Below are 20,326 nucleotides of genomic sequence, written 5' to 3'. Positions count from 1 at the left end.
TTCATTCCTCGGTGTTGGCAGGGCACCCGGGAATTTTTGGCACCAGAGATCTGGTGGCCAGGTCCTTTTGGTGGCCTTCCTTGTCAAGGGATGTGCGGTCATTTGTGCAGTCCTGTGGTACTTGTGCTCGAGCTAAGCCTTGCTGTTCTCGTGCCAGCGGGTTGCTCTTGCCCTTGCCTGTCCCGAAGAGACCTTGGACACACATCTCTATGGATTTCATTTCTGATCTTCCGGTGTCTCAGGGTATGTCTGTCATCTGGGTGATATGTGATCGTTTCTCCAAGATGGTCCATTTGGTTCCTTTGCCTAAGCTGCCCTCCTCTTCTGATCTGGTTCCTGTATTCTTCCAGAACGTGGTTCGTTTGCACGGCATTCCTGAGAATATTGTGTCGGACAGAGGATCCCAGTTTGTTTCCAGGTTCTGGCGATCCTTTTGTGGTAGGATGGGCATTGAGTTGTCGTTTTCATCCGCTTTCCATCCCCAGACTAACGGACAAACGGAGCGAACTAATCAGACTCTGGAGGCTTATTTGAGGTGTTTTGTCTCTTCTGATCAGGATGATTGGGTGACCTTCTTGCCGTTGGCTGAATTTGCCCTTAATAATCGGGCTAGTTCCGCCACCTTGGTTTCGCCATTTTTCTGCAACTCTGGTTTCCATCCTCGTTTTTCCTCGGGACATGTGGAGCCTTCTGACTGTCCGGGGGTGGATTCCGTGGTGGATAGGTTGCAGCGGATCTGGAGTCATGTGGTGGACAACTTGAAGTTGTCACAGGAGAAGGCTCAGCGTTTTGCTAACCGCCGCCGCGGTGTGGGTCCCCGACTTCGCGTTGGGGATTTGGTATGGCTGTCTTCTCGATTTGTTCCTATGAAGGTCTCCTCTCCCAAATTTAAGCCTCGCTTCATTGGTCCTTACAAGATATTGGAAATCCTTAATCCGGTATCCTTTCGCCTGGATCTTCCGGTGTCGTTTGCCATTCACAACGTATTTCATAGGTCCTTGTTGCGGCGGTACGTTGTGCCTGTGGTTCCTTCTGCTGAGCCTCCTGCTCCGGTGTTGGTTGAGGGCGAGTTGGAGTACGTGGTGGAGAAGATCTTAGATTCTCGTCTCTCCAGGCGGAGGCTTCAGTACTTGGTCAAGTGGAAGGGCTATGGTCAGGAGGATAATTCCTGGGTGGTCGCCTCTGATGTGCATGCGGCCGATTTGGTTCGTGCCTTTCACACCGCTTATCCTGATCGCCCTGGTGGTCTTGGTGAGGGTTCGGTGACCCCTCACTAAGGGGGGGGTACTGTTGTGAATTTTCCTTTTTGGCTCCCTCTAGTGGTTACTAGTGATTTGACTCTGGGAATGTCTGCTGTTGTGAATTTGCTTTTTGCTCCCTCTAGTGGTTACTAGTTTTTTGACTCTGGTTTTTCTGTCATTCCTTTTATCCGCACCTGGGTCGTTAGTTAGGGGTGTTGCTATATAAGCTCCCTGGACCTTCAGTTCAATGCCTGGCAACGTAGTTATCAGAGCTAGTCTGCTGTGCTCTTGTCTACTGATCCTGGTTCCAGTTATATCAGCTAAGTCTGCCTTTTGCTTTTTGCTATTTGTTTTGGTTTTGTATTTTTGTCCAGCTTGTTCCAAATCTACATCCTGACCTTTGCTGGAAGCTCTAGGGGGGCTGGTGTTCTCCCCCCGGACCGTTAGACGGTTCGGGGGTTCTTGAATTTCCAGTGTGGATTTTGATAGGGTTTTTGTTGACCATATAAGTTACCTTTCTTTATTCTGCTATGAGTAAGCGGGCCTCTCTGTGCTAAACCTGGTTCATTTCTGTGTTTGTCATTTCCTCTTACCTCACCGTCATTATTTGTGGGGGGCTTCTATCCAGCTTTGGGGTCCCCTTCTCTGGAGGCAAGAAAGGTCTTTGTTTTCCTCTACTAGGGGTAGCTAGATTCTCCGGCTGGCGCGTGTCATCTAGAATCAACGTAGGAATGATCCCCGGCTACTTCTAGTGTTGGCGTTAGGAGTAGATATATGGTCAACCCAGTTACCACTGCCCTATGAGCTGGATTTTTGTATTCTGCAGACTTCCACGTTCCTCTGAGACCCTCGCCATTGGGGTCATAACAGTCTGCCATCCCTTGTATGCTCACCTGGGTCGTTAGGTCAGGGGTGTTGCTATATAAGCTCCCTGGACCTTCAGTTCAATGCCTGGCAACGTTGTAATCAGAGCCAATCTGTTGTGCTCTTGTCTACTGATCCTGGTTCCTGCTAAATTAAGCTAAGTCTGCTTTCTTGCTTTTTTGCTATTTGTTTTTGTTTGCATTTTTGTCCAGCTTGTACATAATCTGTATCCTAACCTTGCTGGAAGCTCTAGGGAGGCTGGAGTTCTCCCCCCGGGCCGTTAGACGGTTCGGGGGTTCTTGAATCTCCAGTGTGGATTTTTGATAGGGTTTTTGTTGACCATATAAGTTATCTTACTACATTCTGCTATTAGTAAGTGGGCCTCTCTTTGCTAAACCTAGTTCATCTCTGTGTTTGTCATTTCCTCTTACCTCACCGTTATTATTTGTGGGGGGCTTGTATCCGACTTTTGGGGTCTATTCTCTGGAGGCAAGAGAGGTCTTTGTTTTCCTCTTCTAGGGGTAGTTAGTCCTCCGGCTGGCGTGAGACATCTAGCGACCAACGTAGGCATGTTCCCCGGCTACTTCTAGTGTTGGCGTTAGGAGTAGATATATGGTCAACCCAGTTACCACTGCCCTATGAGCTGGATTTTTTGTACTTCGCAGACTTACTTGTTCCTCTGAGACCCTCGCCATTGGGGTCATAACAATGTACTCTTAAATGCGGATAGTTGGGACATGATGTGAGGTTGATATAGCGAGGGTGCACTATCGATATATTTATATCCTTATACCTTATACCTTTGGCACACCGCAACTAAACGCTAGTTTGCACATGTATATAGACTATAAAGTACTGCAATAACACATTAGTTAATGTTCCGCCCATGGTTCCTGGAATATTTTGATGCACCTTGTATGTAGTCACTAATTACTATTTGCACATTATTGCATATGATGTGTTTTTAATGGATTTTGAATAAAATACAATTTTATAGTACTTTTTCAGCTTTTAGCCAGTTCTTTGACTTATGTTTCTCCTATATATATTATGTGCTATTGAGTCGTGGCATATGGCAATTTTCTGACGCCCCCTGTCTATATATATATTCCCTTTAAAGATGTTGTCCATTAAAAAAATACATACATATGCTAAATAAATTAAGTTATATCATTTAGTAATGCAATTCAATTCTGTCAGGTCCCCTGGTTATCTCGTATGTACTCCAGTTCACAGTGTGGGAGTGCCACTTCTTACCCTGTACTGCACACAGAAGAGCATTTTTGTGTTGTCATGTGACTAGTGTTTTATGTGATGAGGACTGGTTGACTACTCAGTTCAGTAGCCAAGCCAGCCCCCTTCGTTGTTGCAAATGATACAAAGACCGATATGTAGGCTGACTTAGCTATTGAAATGATCATTTACCTCACCAAAAGTTCTCTCGTGTAAAGCACCAGACTATAATCTAGAGAGGGGGACATTTGGAATAATCATATAGTTGATGTATGTTCTTTATAAACAGGACAATCCCTTTAATGTTTCATCCTATAATCCACAAAAAATACATTTTGAGCATTTGTAATACCAGCTACTGTAGAGTTCATAGTCTTCATTTTCAGTTAAGAAAAGCTCTTTCATAAGATGAATCTATTTATATAGATCCCCACATGCAAAGGAAGAAAAAAGTCCCAGTTTTTACCCGATAACAATTGTTACTCATTTTTAAATGTAGTTCTCGATAAAGTAATCAATTTTGGTAAAAACTAATTTCCTCATGTTCTTCAGGTATCCATAGGTGCTATACTTATTTTCTGGGCTTCTTCCATCACTGGAGGCTTATCTCCTCCTGAAGACACAGATAAATAATGGTGTATAGAAAATATGACAGCTCTCAAAATAGCTACATTTAGTAAATTATGCTCGGTTAACATACAAATAAGAATAGATTTGAAACTTAAGTTGCGAAATGTTGAGACCTATACATTTAAAAATACTTAAAAAGCACAATCTATTTGCATACATTTAACTATAAATCCTAGTTAAAGTTTAATAATATTCCATATACATTTACCTATTTGATTGATGGCTAAAAACCTCAAATACTGTTGCAGTTTTTGAGTAAGTCAAATGTCTGCACCAGACATATCTAAATTGTTTTTAAACCTTTACTAAATCATAATCCTCATTCTAGAGATCAATTGAAGCAGACTGCTGGTCTTTGAGAGGAAGGGTGCCATCTATGTGTGTTTCTGTTGTATTTCTAGAAAACTTACGAGTTCTTCTCATGCTCTGGATGCGTTCAGAGAGGTGCTTCCTGAATTTTTTGGTGAGGAAGCAGTAGATGATGGGGTCAAGCATGCAGTTGGTGCTCATGATGCACAGAGTTACTTGATGGGCATCATTCAAGGTTTGCAGAAATCCACAGTCATTTTCATGCCACAATCCTAAAACGGTCAAGGTCCAGGGTCCATGAACAATGTGATGTGGGACAAAGCAAATCACAAAAACACCTAGAACAGTGGCCACCATATACACAGCACGGCGCTTCATTTCTGCACTCTGTCGGGCTTGCACTGACTGGATGACTAAAGTCTTAAAAATCACTAAATTGCACACTAAAATAAGGAGGAATATAAGAAAGAAGGCAGCAATCAAAACAAAGTTAATGGCAGCCACAGGAGTTCTGTTTTTAGTACTGTATTCTTCAAAGCAGCGGGTGTTGTTCTGACCATCATTGTTTACTGTCTGGTTGGTCCCAGGAATTATAAGGAAGTACAAAGAGGCGGAAAATATGAGTATCCAAACACATGCTGAGATACATTTTGCTCTGAATCTGGCAGTGGACTGGGCAGTCTCTACAGGTCTCGTAACAGCTTGATATCTGTTGTAACTGATGACTCCAAGAAAAGCAATAGAACAGTATGTGTTAATAAAAAAGAAACAGCCTGCCACATTGCAGAGAAAGTCTGGCATTATCCAGTTCCCTCTATTTTTGTAATATACAATCCAGAGCGGCAGTGTCACCAAAAACAGGAGGTCAGCGACTGTTAAATTTATCATAAATATTTTAATTTCACTCAGTCTGTTAGTTGGGTAAACTTTAGCAAAAACCCATAGCACGTAGCTGTTGGCAATGAATCCAATGACAAAAATAAGGCTATATGATACGGTAAAAAGTGAGTATCTGAAATCTGAATCCACTCTACATTGGTCCTGAGTACTTATGTTTTCTTGTGGAGACATGTCACCTATATTTAGATTCAAAAACTTGAATAGGACTTGTGTTCACCTTAAAAGGAAAAAAAACCAGAAATCATGAATTAACAGTGATAATTATAGTGTATGTAGAGATAGTAACAAAAAAATCTGAAAATATGTACAATAAATTGGCAACATTGTTTGTCTCAAATCAATGTCTTAACTAGTTGAATTCTATAGTAAATCAATGACGAGAAGTTGGTTACCTCAATGACGTCACCACTTGGATAATATTTCCCAACATTGCTTGTTCATGATGATTAAAGAATATTACCGTAACTTCAGGCAGAGATATTAGCAATAGTGATATCTGGAGGAATTCTGACAAATAAGTGGCAGCCCTGTTACTTCTTTCAAGCGCCCTGCAGAAGATTGCTCAGAACATATCTATCAGGTGCTGTACAGCAAAGCGGTCTTGTAGTAACACAGTGCCCAGTGTATAATGAAAAGTACATTATTTCATCAGTTTTTTCAAATATATTATTTTCAAATAATTATTTTTATTTTTTTATATAGAAAAGAAGAAATTCCCAGAATTTGTTTGATTTTTTTAAATTCACCTTTGTCTTCAATTTATCAAAATGACCTAATTTTTCCTCCTTTTGGCAGATTGTCTGCTTATTGATGAAAAATGGAGCTGTCTATGGTTGGCTTCATGTCTGATTAAAGGGAACCTCTCATGTCACCAAATGCTATTAACCCGCTGATATAGGGTTAATCTGCAGGTTAATATCATTACAATGCTATCTGGTCCCCTTACTGAAAAGTGCAGCTACCTGGAGAAAATGAACTTTACTCCTCCCTCCAGCTTTCAGTCAGAGGCATTCATGATGCAGTTACAGTAACCATTCAATGCACAGTGAGAAGTTGCTGTAAGAATGCACTAACACTTTGAGAGCTCACTATGCATAGATGCCCTCCAGAGTGAGCTATCAGTCAAACTGCCAGAGCATGCTTACAGCCACCACTCTCTGTGTAGCCCGTGGCAACAGTAGCTGCTCCATGTATGTCTCTATGACTGAAAGTCAGCGGCTCAGAGGAGTATTAAGGTTAATTTTCTCCTGGTAAATGTGCTTTCAGTTAGGCAGCTTGACAGTATTGTAATGCTATTAACCTGAAGATTAACCCTATATCAGTAGATCAATAGCCTTTGGCGACCAGACAGATAGCCTTTCAGTACGATTACAATGGCATGTAAAAGTTTGGGCACCCCTGGTCAAAATTACTGTTATTTTAAACAAATTGAAGATGAAATCATCTCTAAAAGGCCTAAAGAAAAAGATGACACATTTCCTATGTATTTAACCCCTTCATGACCCAGCCTATTTTGACCTTAATGACCTGGCCGTTTTTTGCAATTCTTTTTTGTAAATTCTTTATTTATGAATAAACATAGAATCAATTACAAATAAACACGCAATATAGGCATATACATTCATAATCAGTAATGTAATTTTCAAATATTACGTTATTAGGTGGAGTGAGGCAAAAGGAATGGAAGGGGAAAAAGGGGAGAATAGGGGTGGGGGTAGTGGAAGGTAGGAAAGGTAAAGAGAGAACAAGGGGAAAATCAGGGAAGGAAAAGTAACAGGGGGGGGGATTCAAACGAAAACATCATGAAATGGTACTATATAAAGAGTCAAAGCCGGTGACAAATATATTCCGTGAACAAACATCCAGTCATAACAAATAACATCAAGGGCATATGTTGTGGAGCAAGAGTGGATTAAGTGTTCCCGTTTGCTCGCAACTCTTTCCAGGGGGCCCAAACTTTAACATAAAGTTCATGACTGCTCATTTCCCAACTAGATAATTCCTCAAGCCTAGAGATTTGGTCAACTTTGGTAAACCACTCAGCCATGGTTGGAGGGGAAGGATCTTTCCAATGTAATGTGATTAAATGTTTGGCTGCGCTTATTAGTAATGGTAAAAGTCTATGTTTCTTAGGTCTAAAATTAATAGATGGGTAGGAAAGTAGGACTCCGAAAGCCTGAAGATTAGACGTAATTAAATTACGTTTCTTAAGGATCCCATTGATCCCTTCCCAAAATTTTGACAAATTAGGACACTCCCAAAAAATATGGGTATGATGGCCTAGGGACCCGTGACAATGCCAACAGGAGCTGTCCTCTATCAGACCTAGATGAAACAATTTGGCAGGCGTTAAGTGCCATCTGGTCAAAATTTTATAGGAGTTTTCCTGAAGTAGTATGCAGCGGGAATACCCTCGTGCAAAGGCAAGAATTTTAGAAATTTGCGTCTCCGTGAAAACAACTCCCATCTCTAGCTCCCAGGAATGAATAAATGCAGGCTTAGATTGATTATTGATTGAGCCGAGCTGGGCGTAGACACGAGAGACGCTTTTCATTTCGGGGTGCGGGATTTTAGACATCATGTCAAGCCAAGACCAAGTAGAGCCGTGGGGGAACTTCTTTTTGAAGTTAAGTAGCGTAAGTCTGAGATGTTGTATTTGTAGAAAGTTTTTGGGCTGCGTCAAGGAGTTTGAGGGCCAAGTTCCTCTATATAAGATTGTGTCATTATATAAGTTCTTTAGAGGTTCTTTAGGAAGAGAAGACCACAATCCGTATGGGTCTCTATAGCTTGGGTCTAATAGATATGGAATAGAGCAGATTGGGGCAAACATAGAGGGGAAGGAGTCCGAAGGAAGATCCTTGTATAGCAAACGCTTAACTTTAAGTGTTGTTAAGGTCACATTGTCTAGTCTGAATTCACTGGGAGGTTTAGCCAGTGACCAGAGACAGGGTATCCCCCTTGGTCCCAGCAATGTTAAGTCAATATTGTCCTGGTCACCTCTCTCAAAGCTAGCTACAATCTTCAGCCATCTACATATGTGGACTGCTTGGAAATACAAGACTGGGTCAGGCAATCTCAAACCACCAGTTAAGGTCGAGCGGGAGAGAAATCTATATGTGGTTCTAGCTGGCTTCTGTTTCCAGATGAATCTGGCTATTAAAGATTTTAAATTTTTAAAGTAAGTTTGCGGGATATTGATTGGGACCATGTTCAATGTGTATAAGATAATTGGCATAATATATGTCTTGAAGACATTAGTACGTCCCAGCCATGACAATGTAGGCAAATTATACGTTTTAAGCAGATCTTGTACCTTCTTGATTAGAGCTGAATAGTTCGCCTGAAAAAGGTGACCAGGGTTCTTTGTGACCTCTATGCCAAGATATTTTATAGAATGCTTAGCCCAAGAGAAGGGACATAATGAGTATAACTCGACAAGACGTGAGTGGGGAAGAGAAATATTTAAAGCTAAAGATTTTGTAGTATTAACTTTAAAATTAGATAGTTGCCCAAATTGCAATAGGGTATTTAGAATTACTGGGAAGGCTTGAGAAGGGTTGGTGATCAAGAAAAGCAAGTCATCGGCAAAGGCTAAGGTTTTTAACTCTATCGAACCAATTTTTAGACCTCCGATCAATGCTTCCTATCTTATTTTTTGAATTAATGTTTCTATGACCAGAATAAACAAAGAAGGGGATAATGGGCATCCATGTCTCGTACCATTGTGAATATTAAAGCTATTTGACAGGGTGCCATTCACTCGTACCTTAGCCGTAGGCTGTGAGTAAAGGGAGAGAATTGCGCCAATAAATTGTAGTGGGAAGCCAAACTTCAACAGAGCTTGTTCCATGAAACACCAACTCACCCAGTCAAATGCTTTCTCAGCATCTGTTGAGAGGAGGACCAAGGGGATTCCCCTATTCTTAGCAAACGCTATAGACTGAATAAGTTTGGTTGAATTTTCTTTTCCTTCCCTCCCCTTCACGAATCCCACTTGATCTGTGTGGATCAGTTTGGGTAGAAAAGAGCTCAACCTAATTGCTAGGATTTTAGCCCAGAGCTTAATATCTGAATTAAGTAGGGAAATAGGTCTGTAGTTAGAACAGGCCGTAGGATCCTTACCCTCCTTAGGGATTACAGAGATAAAAGCTTCCAGAGATTGTCTAGGCAAAGGCTGACCTTCTAAAAGTGAGTTGAACAGTGATACTAAATGAGGCAGAAGCTGTTTAATAAATTTTTTGTAATAGATAATAGGTAAACCATCTGGGCCTGGGGCCTTCCCATTGGGTATCAGTGTTAGCGTGTCCAGTATCTCTTTAGGAGAAATAGGCGCTAATAGTTTCTGATGCCCTTCTAATGAGATTTTAGGAAGCTTGAGGGGTGCGAGAAAATCTTTTATTTTGGTGAGAAGTTCAGATGGGTCTCTCAATTGTGGCGAAATGGGCAAATTGTAGAGGCCTTCGTAAAAAGATCGAAACTCTTCAGCAATATCAGTAGTTTTATCTTTATACGACTTATCAGTTGATAAGATACGGTTTATGAACTTTCGTTCGTTGCGTTTTTTAAGTAATGAGGTCATTAGCTTGCTACCTTTATTACCATGTAAGTAGAATTTTTGTTTGCTTCTCATATAAAGTTTAGCCGACTGTATGTTAAGCAGGTTTTTCAGCTCGCCCCTCAAATCCAACAACTCGTTCTGTATTGTCTTGCTTTGGGACTTCTTATGGGATTTCTCAAGGGAGTTAATTTGTTGTATTATTGAGAATATTTGTTTTGACCTTTCTTTTTTGACGAATGAGCCTAGAGCTATGAGTTCGTCCCTAATAACGGCTTTGTGCGTTTCCCAAATAGTGGTGGTTTGAGGTCCTGAATTAAAATTTTCTTGGAAGATGTAATTAAGGGTATCTGCTAGTTTGGTTGTGTGGGTAATAGATTCTAATAAAGTTTCGTTTAAGGACCAGGTCATTGTCCGTTTGGGTAGGGAAGCAATGCTCATTTCTAGAAAGATGGGTGCATGATCCGACAGAATCATGTTGTCAATTGTAGCCGATTTAATGAATTGGAGGTAAGTCATCGGGGTTAACAGATAGTCTATTCTGTGGTATGTATTGTGAGGGGGTGAGTAAAAGGTGTAATCTCTATCTGCGGGGTGTAGAGTCCTCCATGTGTCAATTAAGTTTAACAATTGTAGGGAGAGGTGCAATTTTCTAAGGGCTTTCTGAGCTATGTGAGATTTCCCAGACGATGTATCCAAGAACGGATTAAGAGGAAGGTTAAAGTCACCTCCAACCACCGTAATTCCTTCTGAAAACAGTTTAAGAGTCTGTAATGTTTTACACAGCCAGTTCACTTGATCATGGTTTGGAGCATAAAGGTTGCACAAAGTTACTTTTGTATTCGCGATAAGGCCTTTAAGGATAATAAATCTACATTCTGGATCTGACAGAAAGTCTTTTAACGTAAAGGGTACATTTTTACCTATGATTATGCTAACTCCTCTAGAAGCGGAAGTACCTGTGCTGTGGAACCAGTGAGGGAAGTAAGATCTAGACGTATCAGGGACTCTGTTATGTTTAAAGTGTGTTTCCTGTAGGAAGGCAATGTTGGTCTTTTTAGAGTGTAGGAATCTCAAAATTTGACTTCTTTTATTTGGGGATCGTATGCCTTTAACATTAAACGAGGCCAAGACAACATTGGCCGGGGGGTTACAGTTAGTCATGGCTGAATAGGTGGAGGGGCTCGGAATGATCTATAAAAATACCGCAACTGTACCAAATTCCATGGAACAAGGAAGTATATAACAACTGGGGGAAAGAAAGAAAAACATCAATATACAAACAAACTGCCCATCTGCCGCAGAGGCGGGGGCCAGGGAGTCCTCCCATAGCAGATAGGGTGGGTGCCATCTCATGCACGAGCGGCGATCTGTCAAATATAAAGAGCAATTAACTAACATCCAAAAACAATATATAACTGTTACTAAAGATAACCACAACGGTAGAAGGCACATGTAGTTTACATGAATACCAAAGGAATGGTATGAAGATTGAAAGGCTCACGGGGGGGGGGCGGCTTCTTTTTATTTCCCATTTTCCCCTGTCTGGGGGAAGCCACTCTCTTGACTGGAGTCCAGTCACCATGTTCCCCCGAAATAGCTCCCAAGGGGGGAGGCGAATATGGGTCCATGTCCATGGGAAGCCAAGCTGGGATTTCCAGAGGAGTAAGATCAAAGGCCTCCCACACTCTGGAGAGATCATCAGGGACTCTGACAATGATCTGCTTCCCGCCTCCATGTATCGCCAGGCCAAAGGGGAAGAGCCACCTATAAAGGTTTTTGTTAGAACGCAGGGTGCCGAGCAGTGGTCTCAGGACCCTACGCTTCAAGAGAGTAGATGGAGCCAGATCTTGGTAAATCTGTATGGGAGAACCTTCATAGCAAAGTGATTTTTTATCTCTAGAAGCCATCATCAAGGCAGCCGTATCTAAATAGTTCAGTAATCCACAGATGACATCTCTCGGTGGGTCCGTGGACTTTGGTTTTGGTCTCAGCGACCTGTGGACCCTTTCGATGATGATTTGATCGCATTTTTCCTGTGGTAACAGCAAAGCAAAAATCTCTTTAGTAGCTTTCTCTAGTACCTCCTGGGATACACTTTCGGGCAAGCCCTTGATTCTAATGTTCTTTCTCCGGCTCAGATTTTCTTGGTCCTCCAGCGCTAGAGCCGCGTTGTTCAGCTGATGTCTGTGGAACTCCAGGTGGTCTTTCATCGAGTTTGATTGATTGACAATAGTGGATTGAGCATTTTCTAGTGAGTCAACTCTATTTCCTATTTGAGAGAGATCTGCTCTCATGCCTGCAATTTCAGCTATTAAGGGCTTCATGGCCTGAGACAGAGATTTCTTAAGGAATGATCTGGAAAGCTTTCCTGAATCAGATTGGGGGAAATCGCTCTTGGACGCCTCCACACTGGAATCAGAGTCCTCTACCATGTCCTCAATGCCAATATTCGGATTGGAAATCTTAAGCGTAGCTTTGGCCGTTGCTTTATGTTTGAGAAACTTCAACCCTCTACCAAGGAAAACAGGGAGAGATGGAGAAGTTAAACTTTTGGAACGATCTTTACTTGTCTTCACCATTATAGATGCTCAGTGTTAGAGATGTTAGCTTCTAAAATCACTGCTCGTCCATGCAGGTTTAGGGTAAATTAAACATAACTTGAGCAAAAAAGGAGGATTTTTAACTAATCCTTATAATGAGAACTAAAAATCAACATGGACACTAGGTGTTATCATTAGATCAGCGAAGATTGATCTCAGCATCCTGCTGAACATATTTTGAATATTAAAGAATTTGGCACCAGTTTATGTAATGTGCACTAGGTGTCGCTATATGTCTGTCTTCTAGGGCACTTTCTTTGTCCCAGTGTATAAAAGTTTGGAGTGGAAAAAATGCCCGAAGTTCAAAAAGAAAAAACATTATTTGGAAGACAGTCTTTCTCTCTGAACCGCCAAAGGGTTACTGTGCTATTGAGCTGTGGGTCCCAGGGGGATACCGGTCACACAGAGGAGCCATAGTCTGAGTTCAAAATTAATGTTAGCTCTGCATTAAGGTGGTAATAATGCGTATATCCCTCTTCAAGTGAGACCCAGAAGTTTGTGGGAGAAAGCCAGCGGTGAGGGAAGTGGAGTGGAGCGTTATGGAGGAGAGGTAGACACAGTCTACTTGTGGCACACGTGTACGCTCTCCTCGGTTTCCTGCAGGGATGTCAAGATGGCGCCTGGAATGGCGGGAAATCCCCGGGATCCTCTGCACCCAAAGCGGCTCACCGCGCCAGCCCCACCGCCGCCAGACCAGATGGAGCGCAGAGCGCCGCGACCGACAGCGGGTCCGTTCGGGACCTCTTCCAGCGAGTGAGACACCTTCTTCACTTGGCCCCGCTAACAGGAGGCAGCGGCCGGAGCTCCGTGGCGCAAACCCGCCCTCCTCAGAGGACTGCGGGACACATCGGAGGGTAAGGGTATCGGCGTCGATATGGGGCGGATCACGCTGGCATGCACAGAAAGCAGGGGCAGAGTAGAAGCAGCCAGGGAAGGGGGGTGGTAAGTACCTTCCCGGCGTCACAGCGGTTTGCAGTGTTCCCGGCTCCCAAGTCTCCCAAGATGTCGGCGGCTGTGCCGCTTCTCTGTCCCTCCACGGAGAGCCGCCGCTTCTGCTCGGAGGCTAAATGCTCCTCTTGTCCTCCGGATCTTCTTCAGGTGGTTGCTGTGCCTTATGGCAGGCAATAGGGTATTTAACATTCTGTGGGGCCAAAAAAAACAAACCTTTGGGAATCAGCCTCAGAGCCGGAGTTCTGTTAGCGTGCGACTGCTCCCTTTCACCGTCAGGCCACGTTTACGTGGTTCTGACGCGACACTCCATTTTTTGCAATTGTGACCAGTGTCCCTTTATGAGGTAATAACTCAGGATTGCTTTAACAGATCCTAGCAGTTCTGAGACTGTTTTTTCGTGACATATTGGGCTTCATGTTAGTTGTAAATTTAGGTCGATAATTTCTGTGTTTATTTGTGAAAAAAATGGAAATTTGGTGAAAATTTTGAAAATTTCACAATTTTCACATTTTAAAATTTTTATTCTGTTAAACCAGAGAGTTATGTGACACAAAATAGTTAATAAATAACATTTCCCACATGTCTACTTTACATCAGCACAATTTTGGAAACGATTTTTTTTTTTTCTAGGAAGTTATAAGGGTTAAAATTTGACCAGTGATTTCTAATTTTTACAACAAAATTTACAAAACCATTTTTTTTAGGGACCACCTCACATTTGAAGTCACTTTGAGGGTTCTATATTATTGAAAATACCCAAAAGTGACACCATTCTAAAAACTGCACCCCTCAAAGTTCTCAAAACCACATTCAAGAAGTTTATTAACCCTTCAGGTGTTTCACAGCAGCAGAAGCAACATGGAAGGAAAAAATGAACATTTAACTTTTTAGTCACAAAAATGATCTTTTAGCAACAATTTTTTATTTTCCCAAGGGTAAAAGGAGAAACTGGACAACCAACGTTGTTGTCCAATTTGTCCTGAGTACGTTGATACCTCATATGTGGGGGTAAACCACTGTTTGGGTGCACGGCAGGGCTCAAAAGGGAAGGAGCGCCATTTGACTTTTTGAATGAAAAATTGGCTCCAATCTTTAGCGGACACCATGTCGCGTTTGGAGAGCCCCTGTGTGCCTAAACATTGGAGCTCCCCCACAAGTGACCACATTCTGGAAACTAGACCCCCCAAGGAACTTATCTAGATGCATAGTGAGCACTTTAAACCCTCAGGTGCTTCACAAATTGATCCGTAAAAATGAAAAAGTACTTTTTTTCACAAAAAATTTCTTTTAGCCACAATTTTTTCATTTTCACATAGGCAACAGGATAAAATGGATTCTAAAATTTGTTGGGCAATTTCACCTGAGTACACTGATACCTCAAATGTGGGGGTAAACCACTGTTTGGGCACACGGCAAGGCTCGGAAGGGAAGGCGCGCCATTTGACTTTTTGAATGGAAAATTAGCTCCAATCGTTAGCGGACACCATGTCGCGTTTGGAGAGCCCCTGTGTGCCTAAACATTGGAGCTCCCCCACAAGTGACCACATTTTGGAAACTAGACCCCCTAAAGAACTTATCTAGATGCATAGTGAGCACTTTAAACCCCCAGGTGCTTCACAGAAGTTTATAACGCAGAGCCATGAAAATAAAAAATAATTTTTATTTTCTCAAAAATGATTTTTTAGCCCGCAATTTTTTATTTTTACCAAGGGTAACAGGAGAAATTTGACCCCAAAAGTTGTTGTCCAGTTTCTCCTGAGTATGCGGATACCCCATATGTGGGGGTAAACCACTGTTTGGGCACATGCCGGGGCTCGGAATTGAAGTAGTGATGTTTTGAAATGCAGACTTTGATAGAATGCTCTGCGGGCGTCACGTTGCATTTGCAGAGCCCCTGATGTGCTTAAGCAGTAGAAACCCCCCACAAGTGGCCCCATTTCGGAAACTAGACCCCCAAAGGAACTTTTCTAGAAGTGTGGTGAGCACTTTGAACCCCCAAGTGCTTCACAGAAGTTTATAATGCAGAGCCATGAAAATAAAAAATCATTTTTCTTTCCTCAAAAATAATTTTTTAGCCCGCAATTTTTTATTTTCCCAAGGGTTACAGGAGAAATTGGACCCCAAATGTTGTTGTCCAGTTTCTCCTGAGTATGCTGGTACCCCATATGTGGGGGTAAACCACTATTTGGTCACACGTCGGGGCTTGGAAGGGACCCAACCTTAACCACAACCCTAACCCCAACACACCCCTAACCCTAGTCTTAACCCTAATTCCAACCCTAACTCCAATTCCAACCCTAACCCTAACCCTAAGGCTATGTGCCCACAATGCGGATTTGTATGCGGATTTTTCACACTGTTTTTGAAAAATCAGCAGGTAAAACGCATTGCGCTTTACCTGCGGATTTACCGCGGATTTTCAGTGTTTTTTGTGTGGATTTCACCTGCGGATTCCTATTATGGAGCAGGTGTAAAACGCTGCGGAATCCGCACAAAGAATTGACATGCTGCAGAAAATGCAATGCAGCATTTCCGCGCTGTATTTTCCGCACCATGGGCACAGCGGATTTGGTTTTCCATAGGTTTACGTGGTACTGTAAACGTGATGGAAAATTGCTACGAATCCGCAGCGACCAATCCGCTGCGGATCCGCAGCCAAATCCGCACTGTGTGCACATAGCCTAATTCTAACCCTAATTCCAACCCTAGCCCTAATTCTAACCCTAACCCTACTTGTAACCCTAACCCTAATTGCAACCCTAACCTTAATTCTAACCCTAATTCTAACCCTAACCCTAATTCTAACCCTAGCCCTAAGTGCAACCCTAGCCCTAAGTGCAACCCTAACCCTAAGTGAAACCCTAACCCTAAGTGAAACCCTAACCCTAAGTGCAACCCTAAGTGCAACCCTAACCCTAAGTGCAACCCTAACCCTAAGTGCAACCCTGGCCCTAAGTGCAACTCTAACCGCAACCCTAAGTGCAACCCTAACCCTAAGTGCAACCCTAACCCTAAGTGCAACCTTAACCCTAAGTGCAACCCTAACCCTAAGTGCAACCCTAACCTTACCCCTAACCCTAATCCTAACGGAAAAACAAAAATAAATATATTTTCTGTATTTTATTATTGTCCTTACATATGGGGGTGATAAAGGGGGGTTTATTTACAATTTTTTTTATTTTGATCGCTGTGATAGAACTTATCACAGCGATCAAAATGTACAGGGAACGAATCTGCCGGCCGGCAGATTCGGCTGGCGCACTGCGCATGCGCCCGCATTTTCCAAGATGGCGGCGCCCATGCGAGAAGACCGAGGACACCGGGAGGGACACCGGGACTAAGTAAGTATGGGGGGTGCGATCAGACAGCGGGGAGGGAGGGGCCGAGGGGAGGGTCGGAGGGGAGAGGAAGGCGCTTAGGACAGGATGGAGGGGTAGGGAACACTGACGGCGGCTGCAGATCGCCGCCGTCAGTCGGTGGGGGGGCCAGATCGGGGTCTCCAGCCATGGCTGTTGCTATTGCAGCATCAGCCATGGCTGGATTGTAATATTTCACCAATTTTCATAGGTGAAATATTACAGATTGCTCTGATTGGCTGTTTCACTTTCAACAGCCAATCAGAGCGATCGTAGCCACGGGGGGACTAAGCCACCCCCCCTGGGCTGAAGTGCCACTCCCCCTCTTCTTGTAGGTCGGGTGAAATTGGAGTTAACCCTTTCACCCGGCCTGCAGGAACGCGATCATTCTGTGACACAGCATATGCGTCACAGGTCGGATTGGCACCGACTTTCATGATGCATACGCTGTCATAGGTCGGGAAGGGGTTAGAAAAAATATATATAGTCATTTTCTACATCTTAAAAATCACAAAAAGGAACTGGTCCGATGCAAAAGTTTGGAGATTTGTGTGCTCAGATAACCAAAGTTTCAAACTTTAGTCAGCCTGTTAGGTTTATGGCTTGTTCACTATCATTGTCAAGAAAGACTAGATAATTCAAATTTCCCAGGTTTATAAAATCCCAACCTCTTCTAACTTTGTGCCAAAAAACAGCAGCCATAGGTTCTTCTAAGCAGCGGCCTAGCACTCTGAAAATGAAAATGGTATAAGACGATAGCAAAATGTTTTCAAGTTGCCCTTTCTGAAATGTAAGAAATGACAGGAACAGTTGGGTTCAAGATATCTTCTAGAAGACCAAGCAAAATTTCAGTAAGAGCTGCTCATAGGATTTCTAGAGAGGTAAATAACAACCCCCCCTTGACTGCAAAACACCTTCTGAAATATTTAGCAGACTCTAGACTCGAGTTGTGGTACATTGTTCTATTGCACAAATACGGCCTTCATGAAAGAGTTGTCAGAAGAAACCTTCTCCTGTGTCCTCACCATAAAATTCAGCATCTGAAGTATGCAAAAGAACATCTAAACAAGCCTGATGCATTTTAGAAACAAAGACCGGTGGACTGATGAGGTTAATATAGAGCTATTTGGCCACAATGATCAAAGGTAAGTGTGGAGAAAAAAGGGCACAGAATTTCAGGAAAAGAACATCTTGTCAACCATTAAGCATGGGGGTGAATCAGTCATGCTTTGGGGTTGTGTTGCAGCCAATGGAAATAAGAAAATATCACTGGTAGCAGGAAGAATGGATGCAAACATAACATTTGTAAAAAAAAAAAAAGCTGAAGTTGAAAAGAGGATGGCTTCAACAAATAATATTAATGATACTAAACACAAGTCAAAATTCACAATAGTCATAGTCCCCTTATGTGATCATCATTGAAAATCAGGGGCTAGACCTCAAAATAGCAGTGAATGCAAGACAACCCAGAAATCTCACAGAACTGGAAACCTTTTCCAAGGAATAATGAATGAAAATACCTCAAATAAGAATTGAAAGACTGTTGGCTGGATACAAAAAGTATTTACAACCTGTGATTCTCGCAAAAGCAGATACTAATAGGTACTAACCACATAGGGTACCCATTTTTCTTTTTGTAATTTTTTACATGTAAAAGATGAAAATATGTATATTGTTTTCCCAAAATACAAAAATAATGTGTAATCTTTAACTTTAGGCCTTTTAGAAATCATTTAATCTTCAACTTGCTTAAGTGTTCACAATAACAGTAATTTTGACAAGGGGTGACCAAACTTTTACATGTCACTGTGTGTAGGGAAAGGTAAAGTACAATCTCTCCAGAAGACCACTTTTTTTTACCAAAAATTTAGACCAGATGTTTAAGTGACATCTTTTCAATTAAAACATTTTTGGGAACAAATAAAATACGTACAATTTCTATTTTTGAGAAATTCTGTTATAAAAATCTATAAAATTCATGCAAAGAATTAGTGTAAAAATGGATCTATCAAAGCATAGAGGAAGTGCTACTTGTAACAACTTCTAGATGGCATAATATGGAGACTGAAATTAATTGCAGACATAGTTGGAGCAGTCTTAATTGCCCAATAAGCTACAGAAGCAATTATATACAAATAAAAGAAGCCAAACAATATATTGCAATTTCATATATTTTAACAGCAATTAAAACTACATATTTATTTAACAAAATACCCTACTAATATATTGTCATAACTGTTAGTACCAGAACTATATATCACATGCTTTTTTTCCTAATACACCACAAAATGCAGTGATGACAATGAAAGTATTACCTTATCTGTGATTGACTTCCAGTTTACTAAAACTGTCTTCTGTCAACTCTTGTCTCTGCTGTACTGATATAAGAGTCTATTCTTTTTCTGACCATGCCACTATCAGCTGTCTGCAAACAACTAAAATGAAAATGTATTAGGAAACAGAAGAGAACAGGAAGCCTGATACTTCTAGTTAAAAGAAAAAAAAAAACAGAAGTGGTAGGACGGCATAAAAATTTCACAAATCCGGGTTTTTGTAAGAGTAGGCGAAAACAAAAGCAACATCACCATGATCAAGTTTTGAAAATCATTTTCTGGAGCGTTTATAAAGTCATACAGTAGCCAAAGGTATGTTCAAAAATGTGAACTCATATTAATTATTTCAAAAAAAGTAAAAGAAGCTCACAAGGGAGAATTTAAAGTCAGTTTTGCTTATCAAATATGTTCGATAAATTTGTTGCATTTTAAATATCAGATTTCTGTCTATGTATTTTACTCAACCATTTATATCCCCCTACTAGAGTGAGTTTTTTCACAGTTTTAAACAACTAGAAGTCATATGTCTCAGGGTTCATTCAACATCAGTTTTCACATATGAGTTTTATCCATGTTTTTCATGGATAGTACTCGTACCTGTAATAGTGTATGGGGCTGTTCACATGTCTGTGTATTTTTGCGGACCAGTGGTCCGCACAAAATCATTTGAGCATGTTAGATTTTGATCATATGTCCAAACATAGCAGAATAAAATGTAAGATTGACTTTTTACCACTATGTGAGGCACTGTCTTTTGATCTCTCAGATTTTGATCCTAGTCTTGGATCTGTTAGGGTTGGCGGAACGCACCGAATGTATTTATTAGAAGTAATAGGTGCGTTCGCAACCCGGGATCCACCGTGCAGGAACAAACCTGCTGCTAAGTAAGGCGGTGAAGTATATTGGTATAAACAAACTGTTACTTCACAGAGTCCGTTAGCAAAGAGAACGCTGTGCCCTGTTTAGCTCACAGGGGAACACAGCTACTTAGTAGAGCCGACAGTGGTCATGCAATCAAATGCAAACACGCAGCTCCTCTCCGGTGGAGCCGGAATTCTAATGGCTATTAGCCAGCCCTGAATTCACACACATGAAACTCCTCGCCGGAGGTGCCAGCACTCTAGGGGCTTATTTCAGCCGGGTCCCTGAATACACACACAAGAAACTCCTCGCCGGAGGTGCCAGCATTCTAGGGGCTTATTTCAGCCGGGTCCTTGACTGCACACACACGACCGCACTGGCACTGAGCTCATACATAATTTACACCAGCGCATGGCCGTGCGGACCTGCAAACATTTTATAGTTGCAGCTCTACAGGACCTTCTTGGAGGACCAATGGGAGCTGCTACAG

General features: G+C 41.9%; 1 protein-coding gene across 2 annotated transcripts; it reads right to left on the bottom strand.

Moving 5' to 3' along the window:
• Positions 1-3,132: 3,132 nt before the first annotated feature.
• Positions 3,133-19,104, bottom strand: PTAFR (platelet activating factor receptor). 2 transcript variants are annotated; one of them, XM_077299579.1, is made up of 3 exons: positions 18,958-19,104; positions 4,379-5,394; positions 3,133-3,951 (listed from the first exon to the last, which is right to left on the bottom strand). In XM_077299579.1, exons 2-3 carry the CDS (start codon positions 5,346-5,348, stop codon positions 3,887-3,889), a joined length of 1,035 nt encoding a protein of 344 aa, XP_077155694.1. In that variant the 5' UTR covers positions 5,349-5,394; positions 18,958-19,104; the 3' UTR covers positions 3,133-3,886. The 2 variants fall into 2 exon arrangements, with proteins under 2 accessions (XP_077155694.1, XP_077155693.1); XM_077299578.1 differs by having other exon boundaries at positions 3,133-5,394; positions 18,958-19,103.
• Between the last annotated feature and the right edge of the window lie 1,222 nt (positions 19,105-20,326).

The sequence above is a fragment of the Ranitomeya variabilis genome, chromosome 3, assembly GCF_051348905.1.
Source record: "Ranitomeya variabilis isolate aRanVar5 chromosome 3, aRanVar5.hap1, whole genome shotgun sequence".
NCBI lineage: Eukaryota > Metazoa > Chordata > Amphibia > Anura > Dendrobatidae > Ranitomeya > Ranitomeya variabilis.
The sequence above is the reverse complement of the archived record's forward strand: the minus strand, read 5'-3'. Positions and strand labels throughout refer to the sequence as shown.

What these genes read in the sequence shown, in the direction of transcription:
- PTAFR (XM_077299578.1), bottom strand. Translation starts at nt 5,348, where the DNA reads ATGTCTCCACAAGAAAACATAAGTACTCAGGACCAATGTAGAGTGGAT.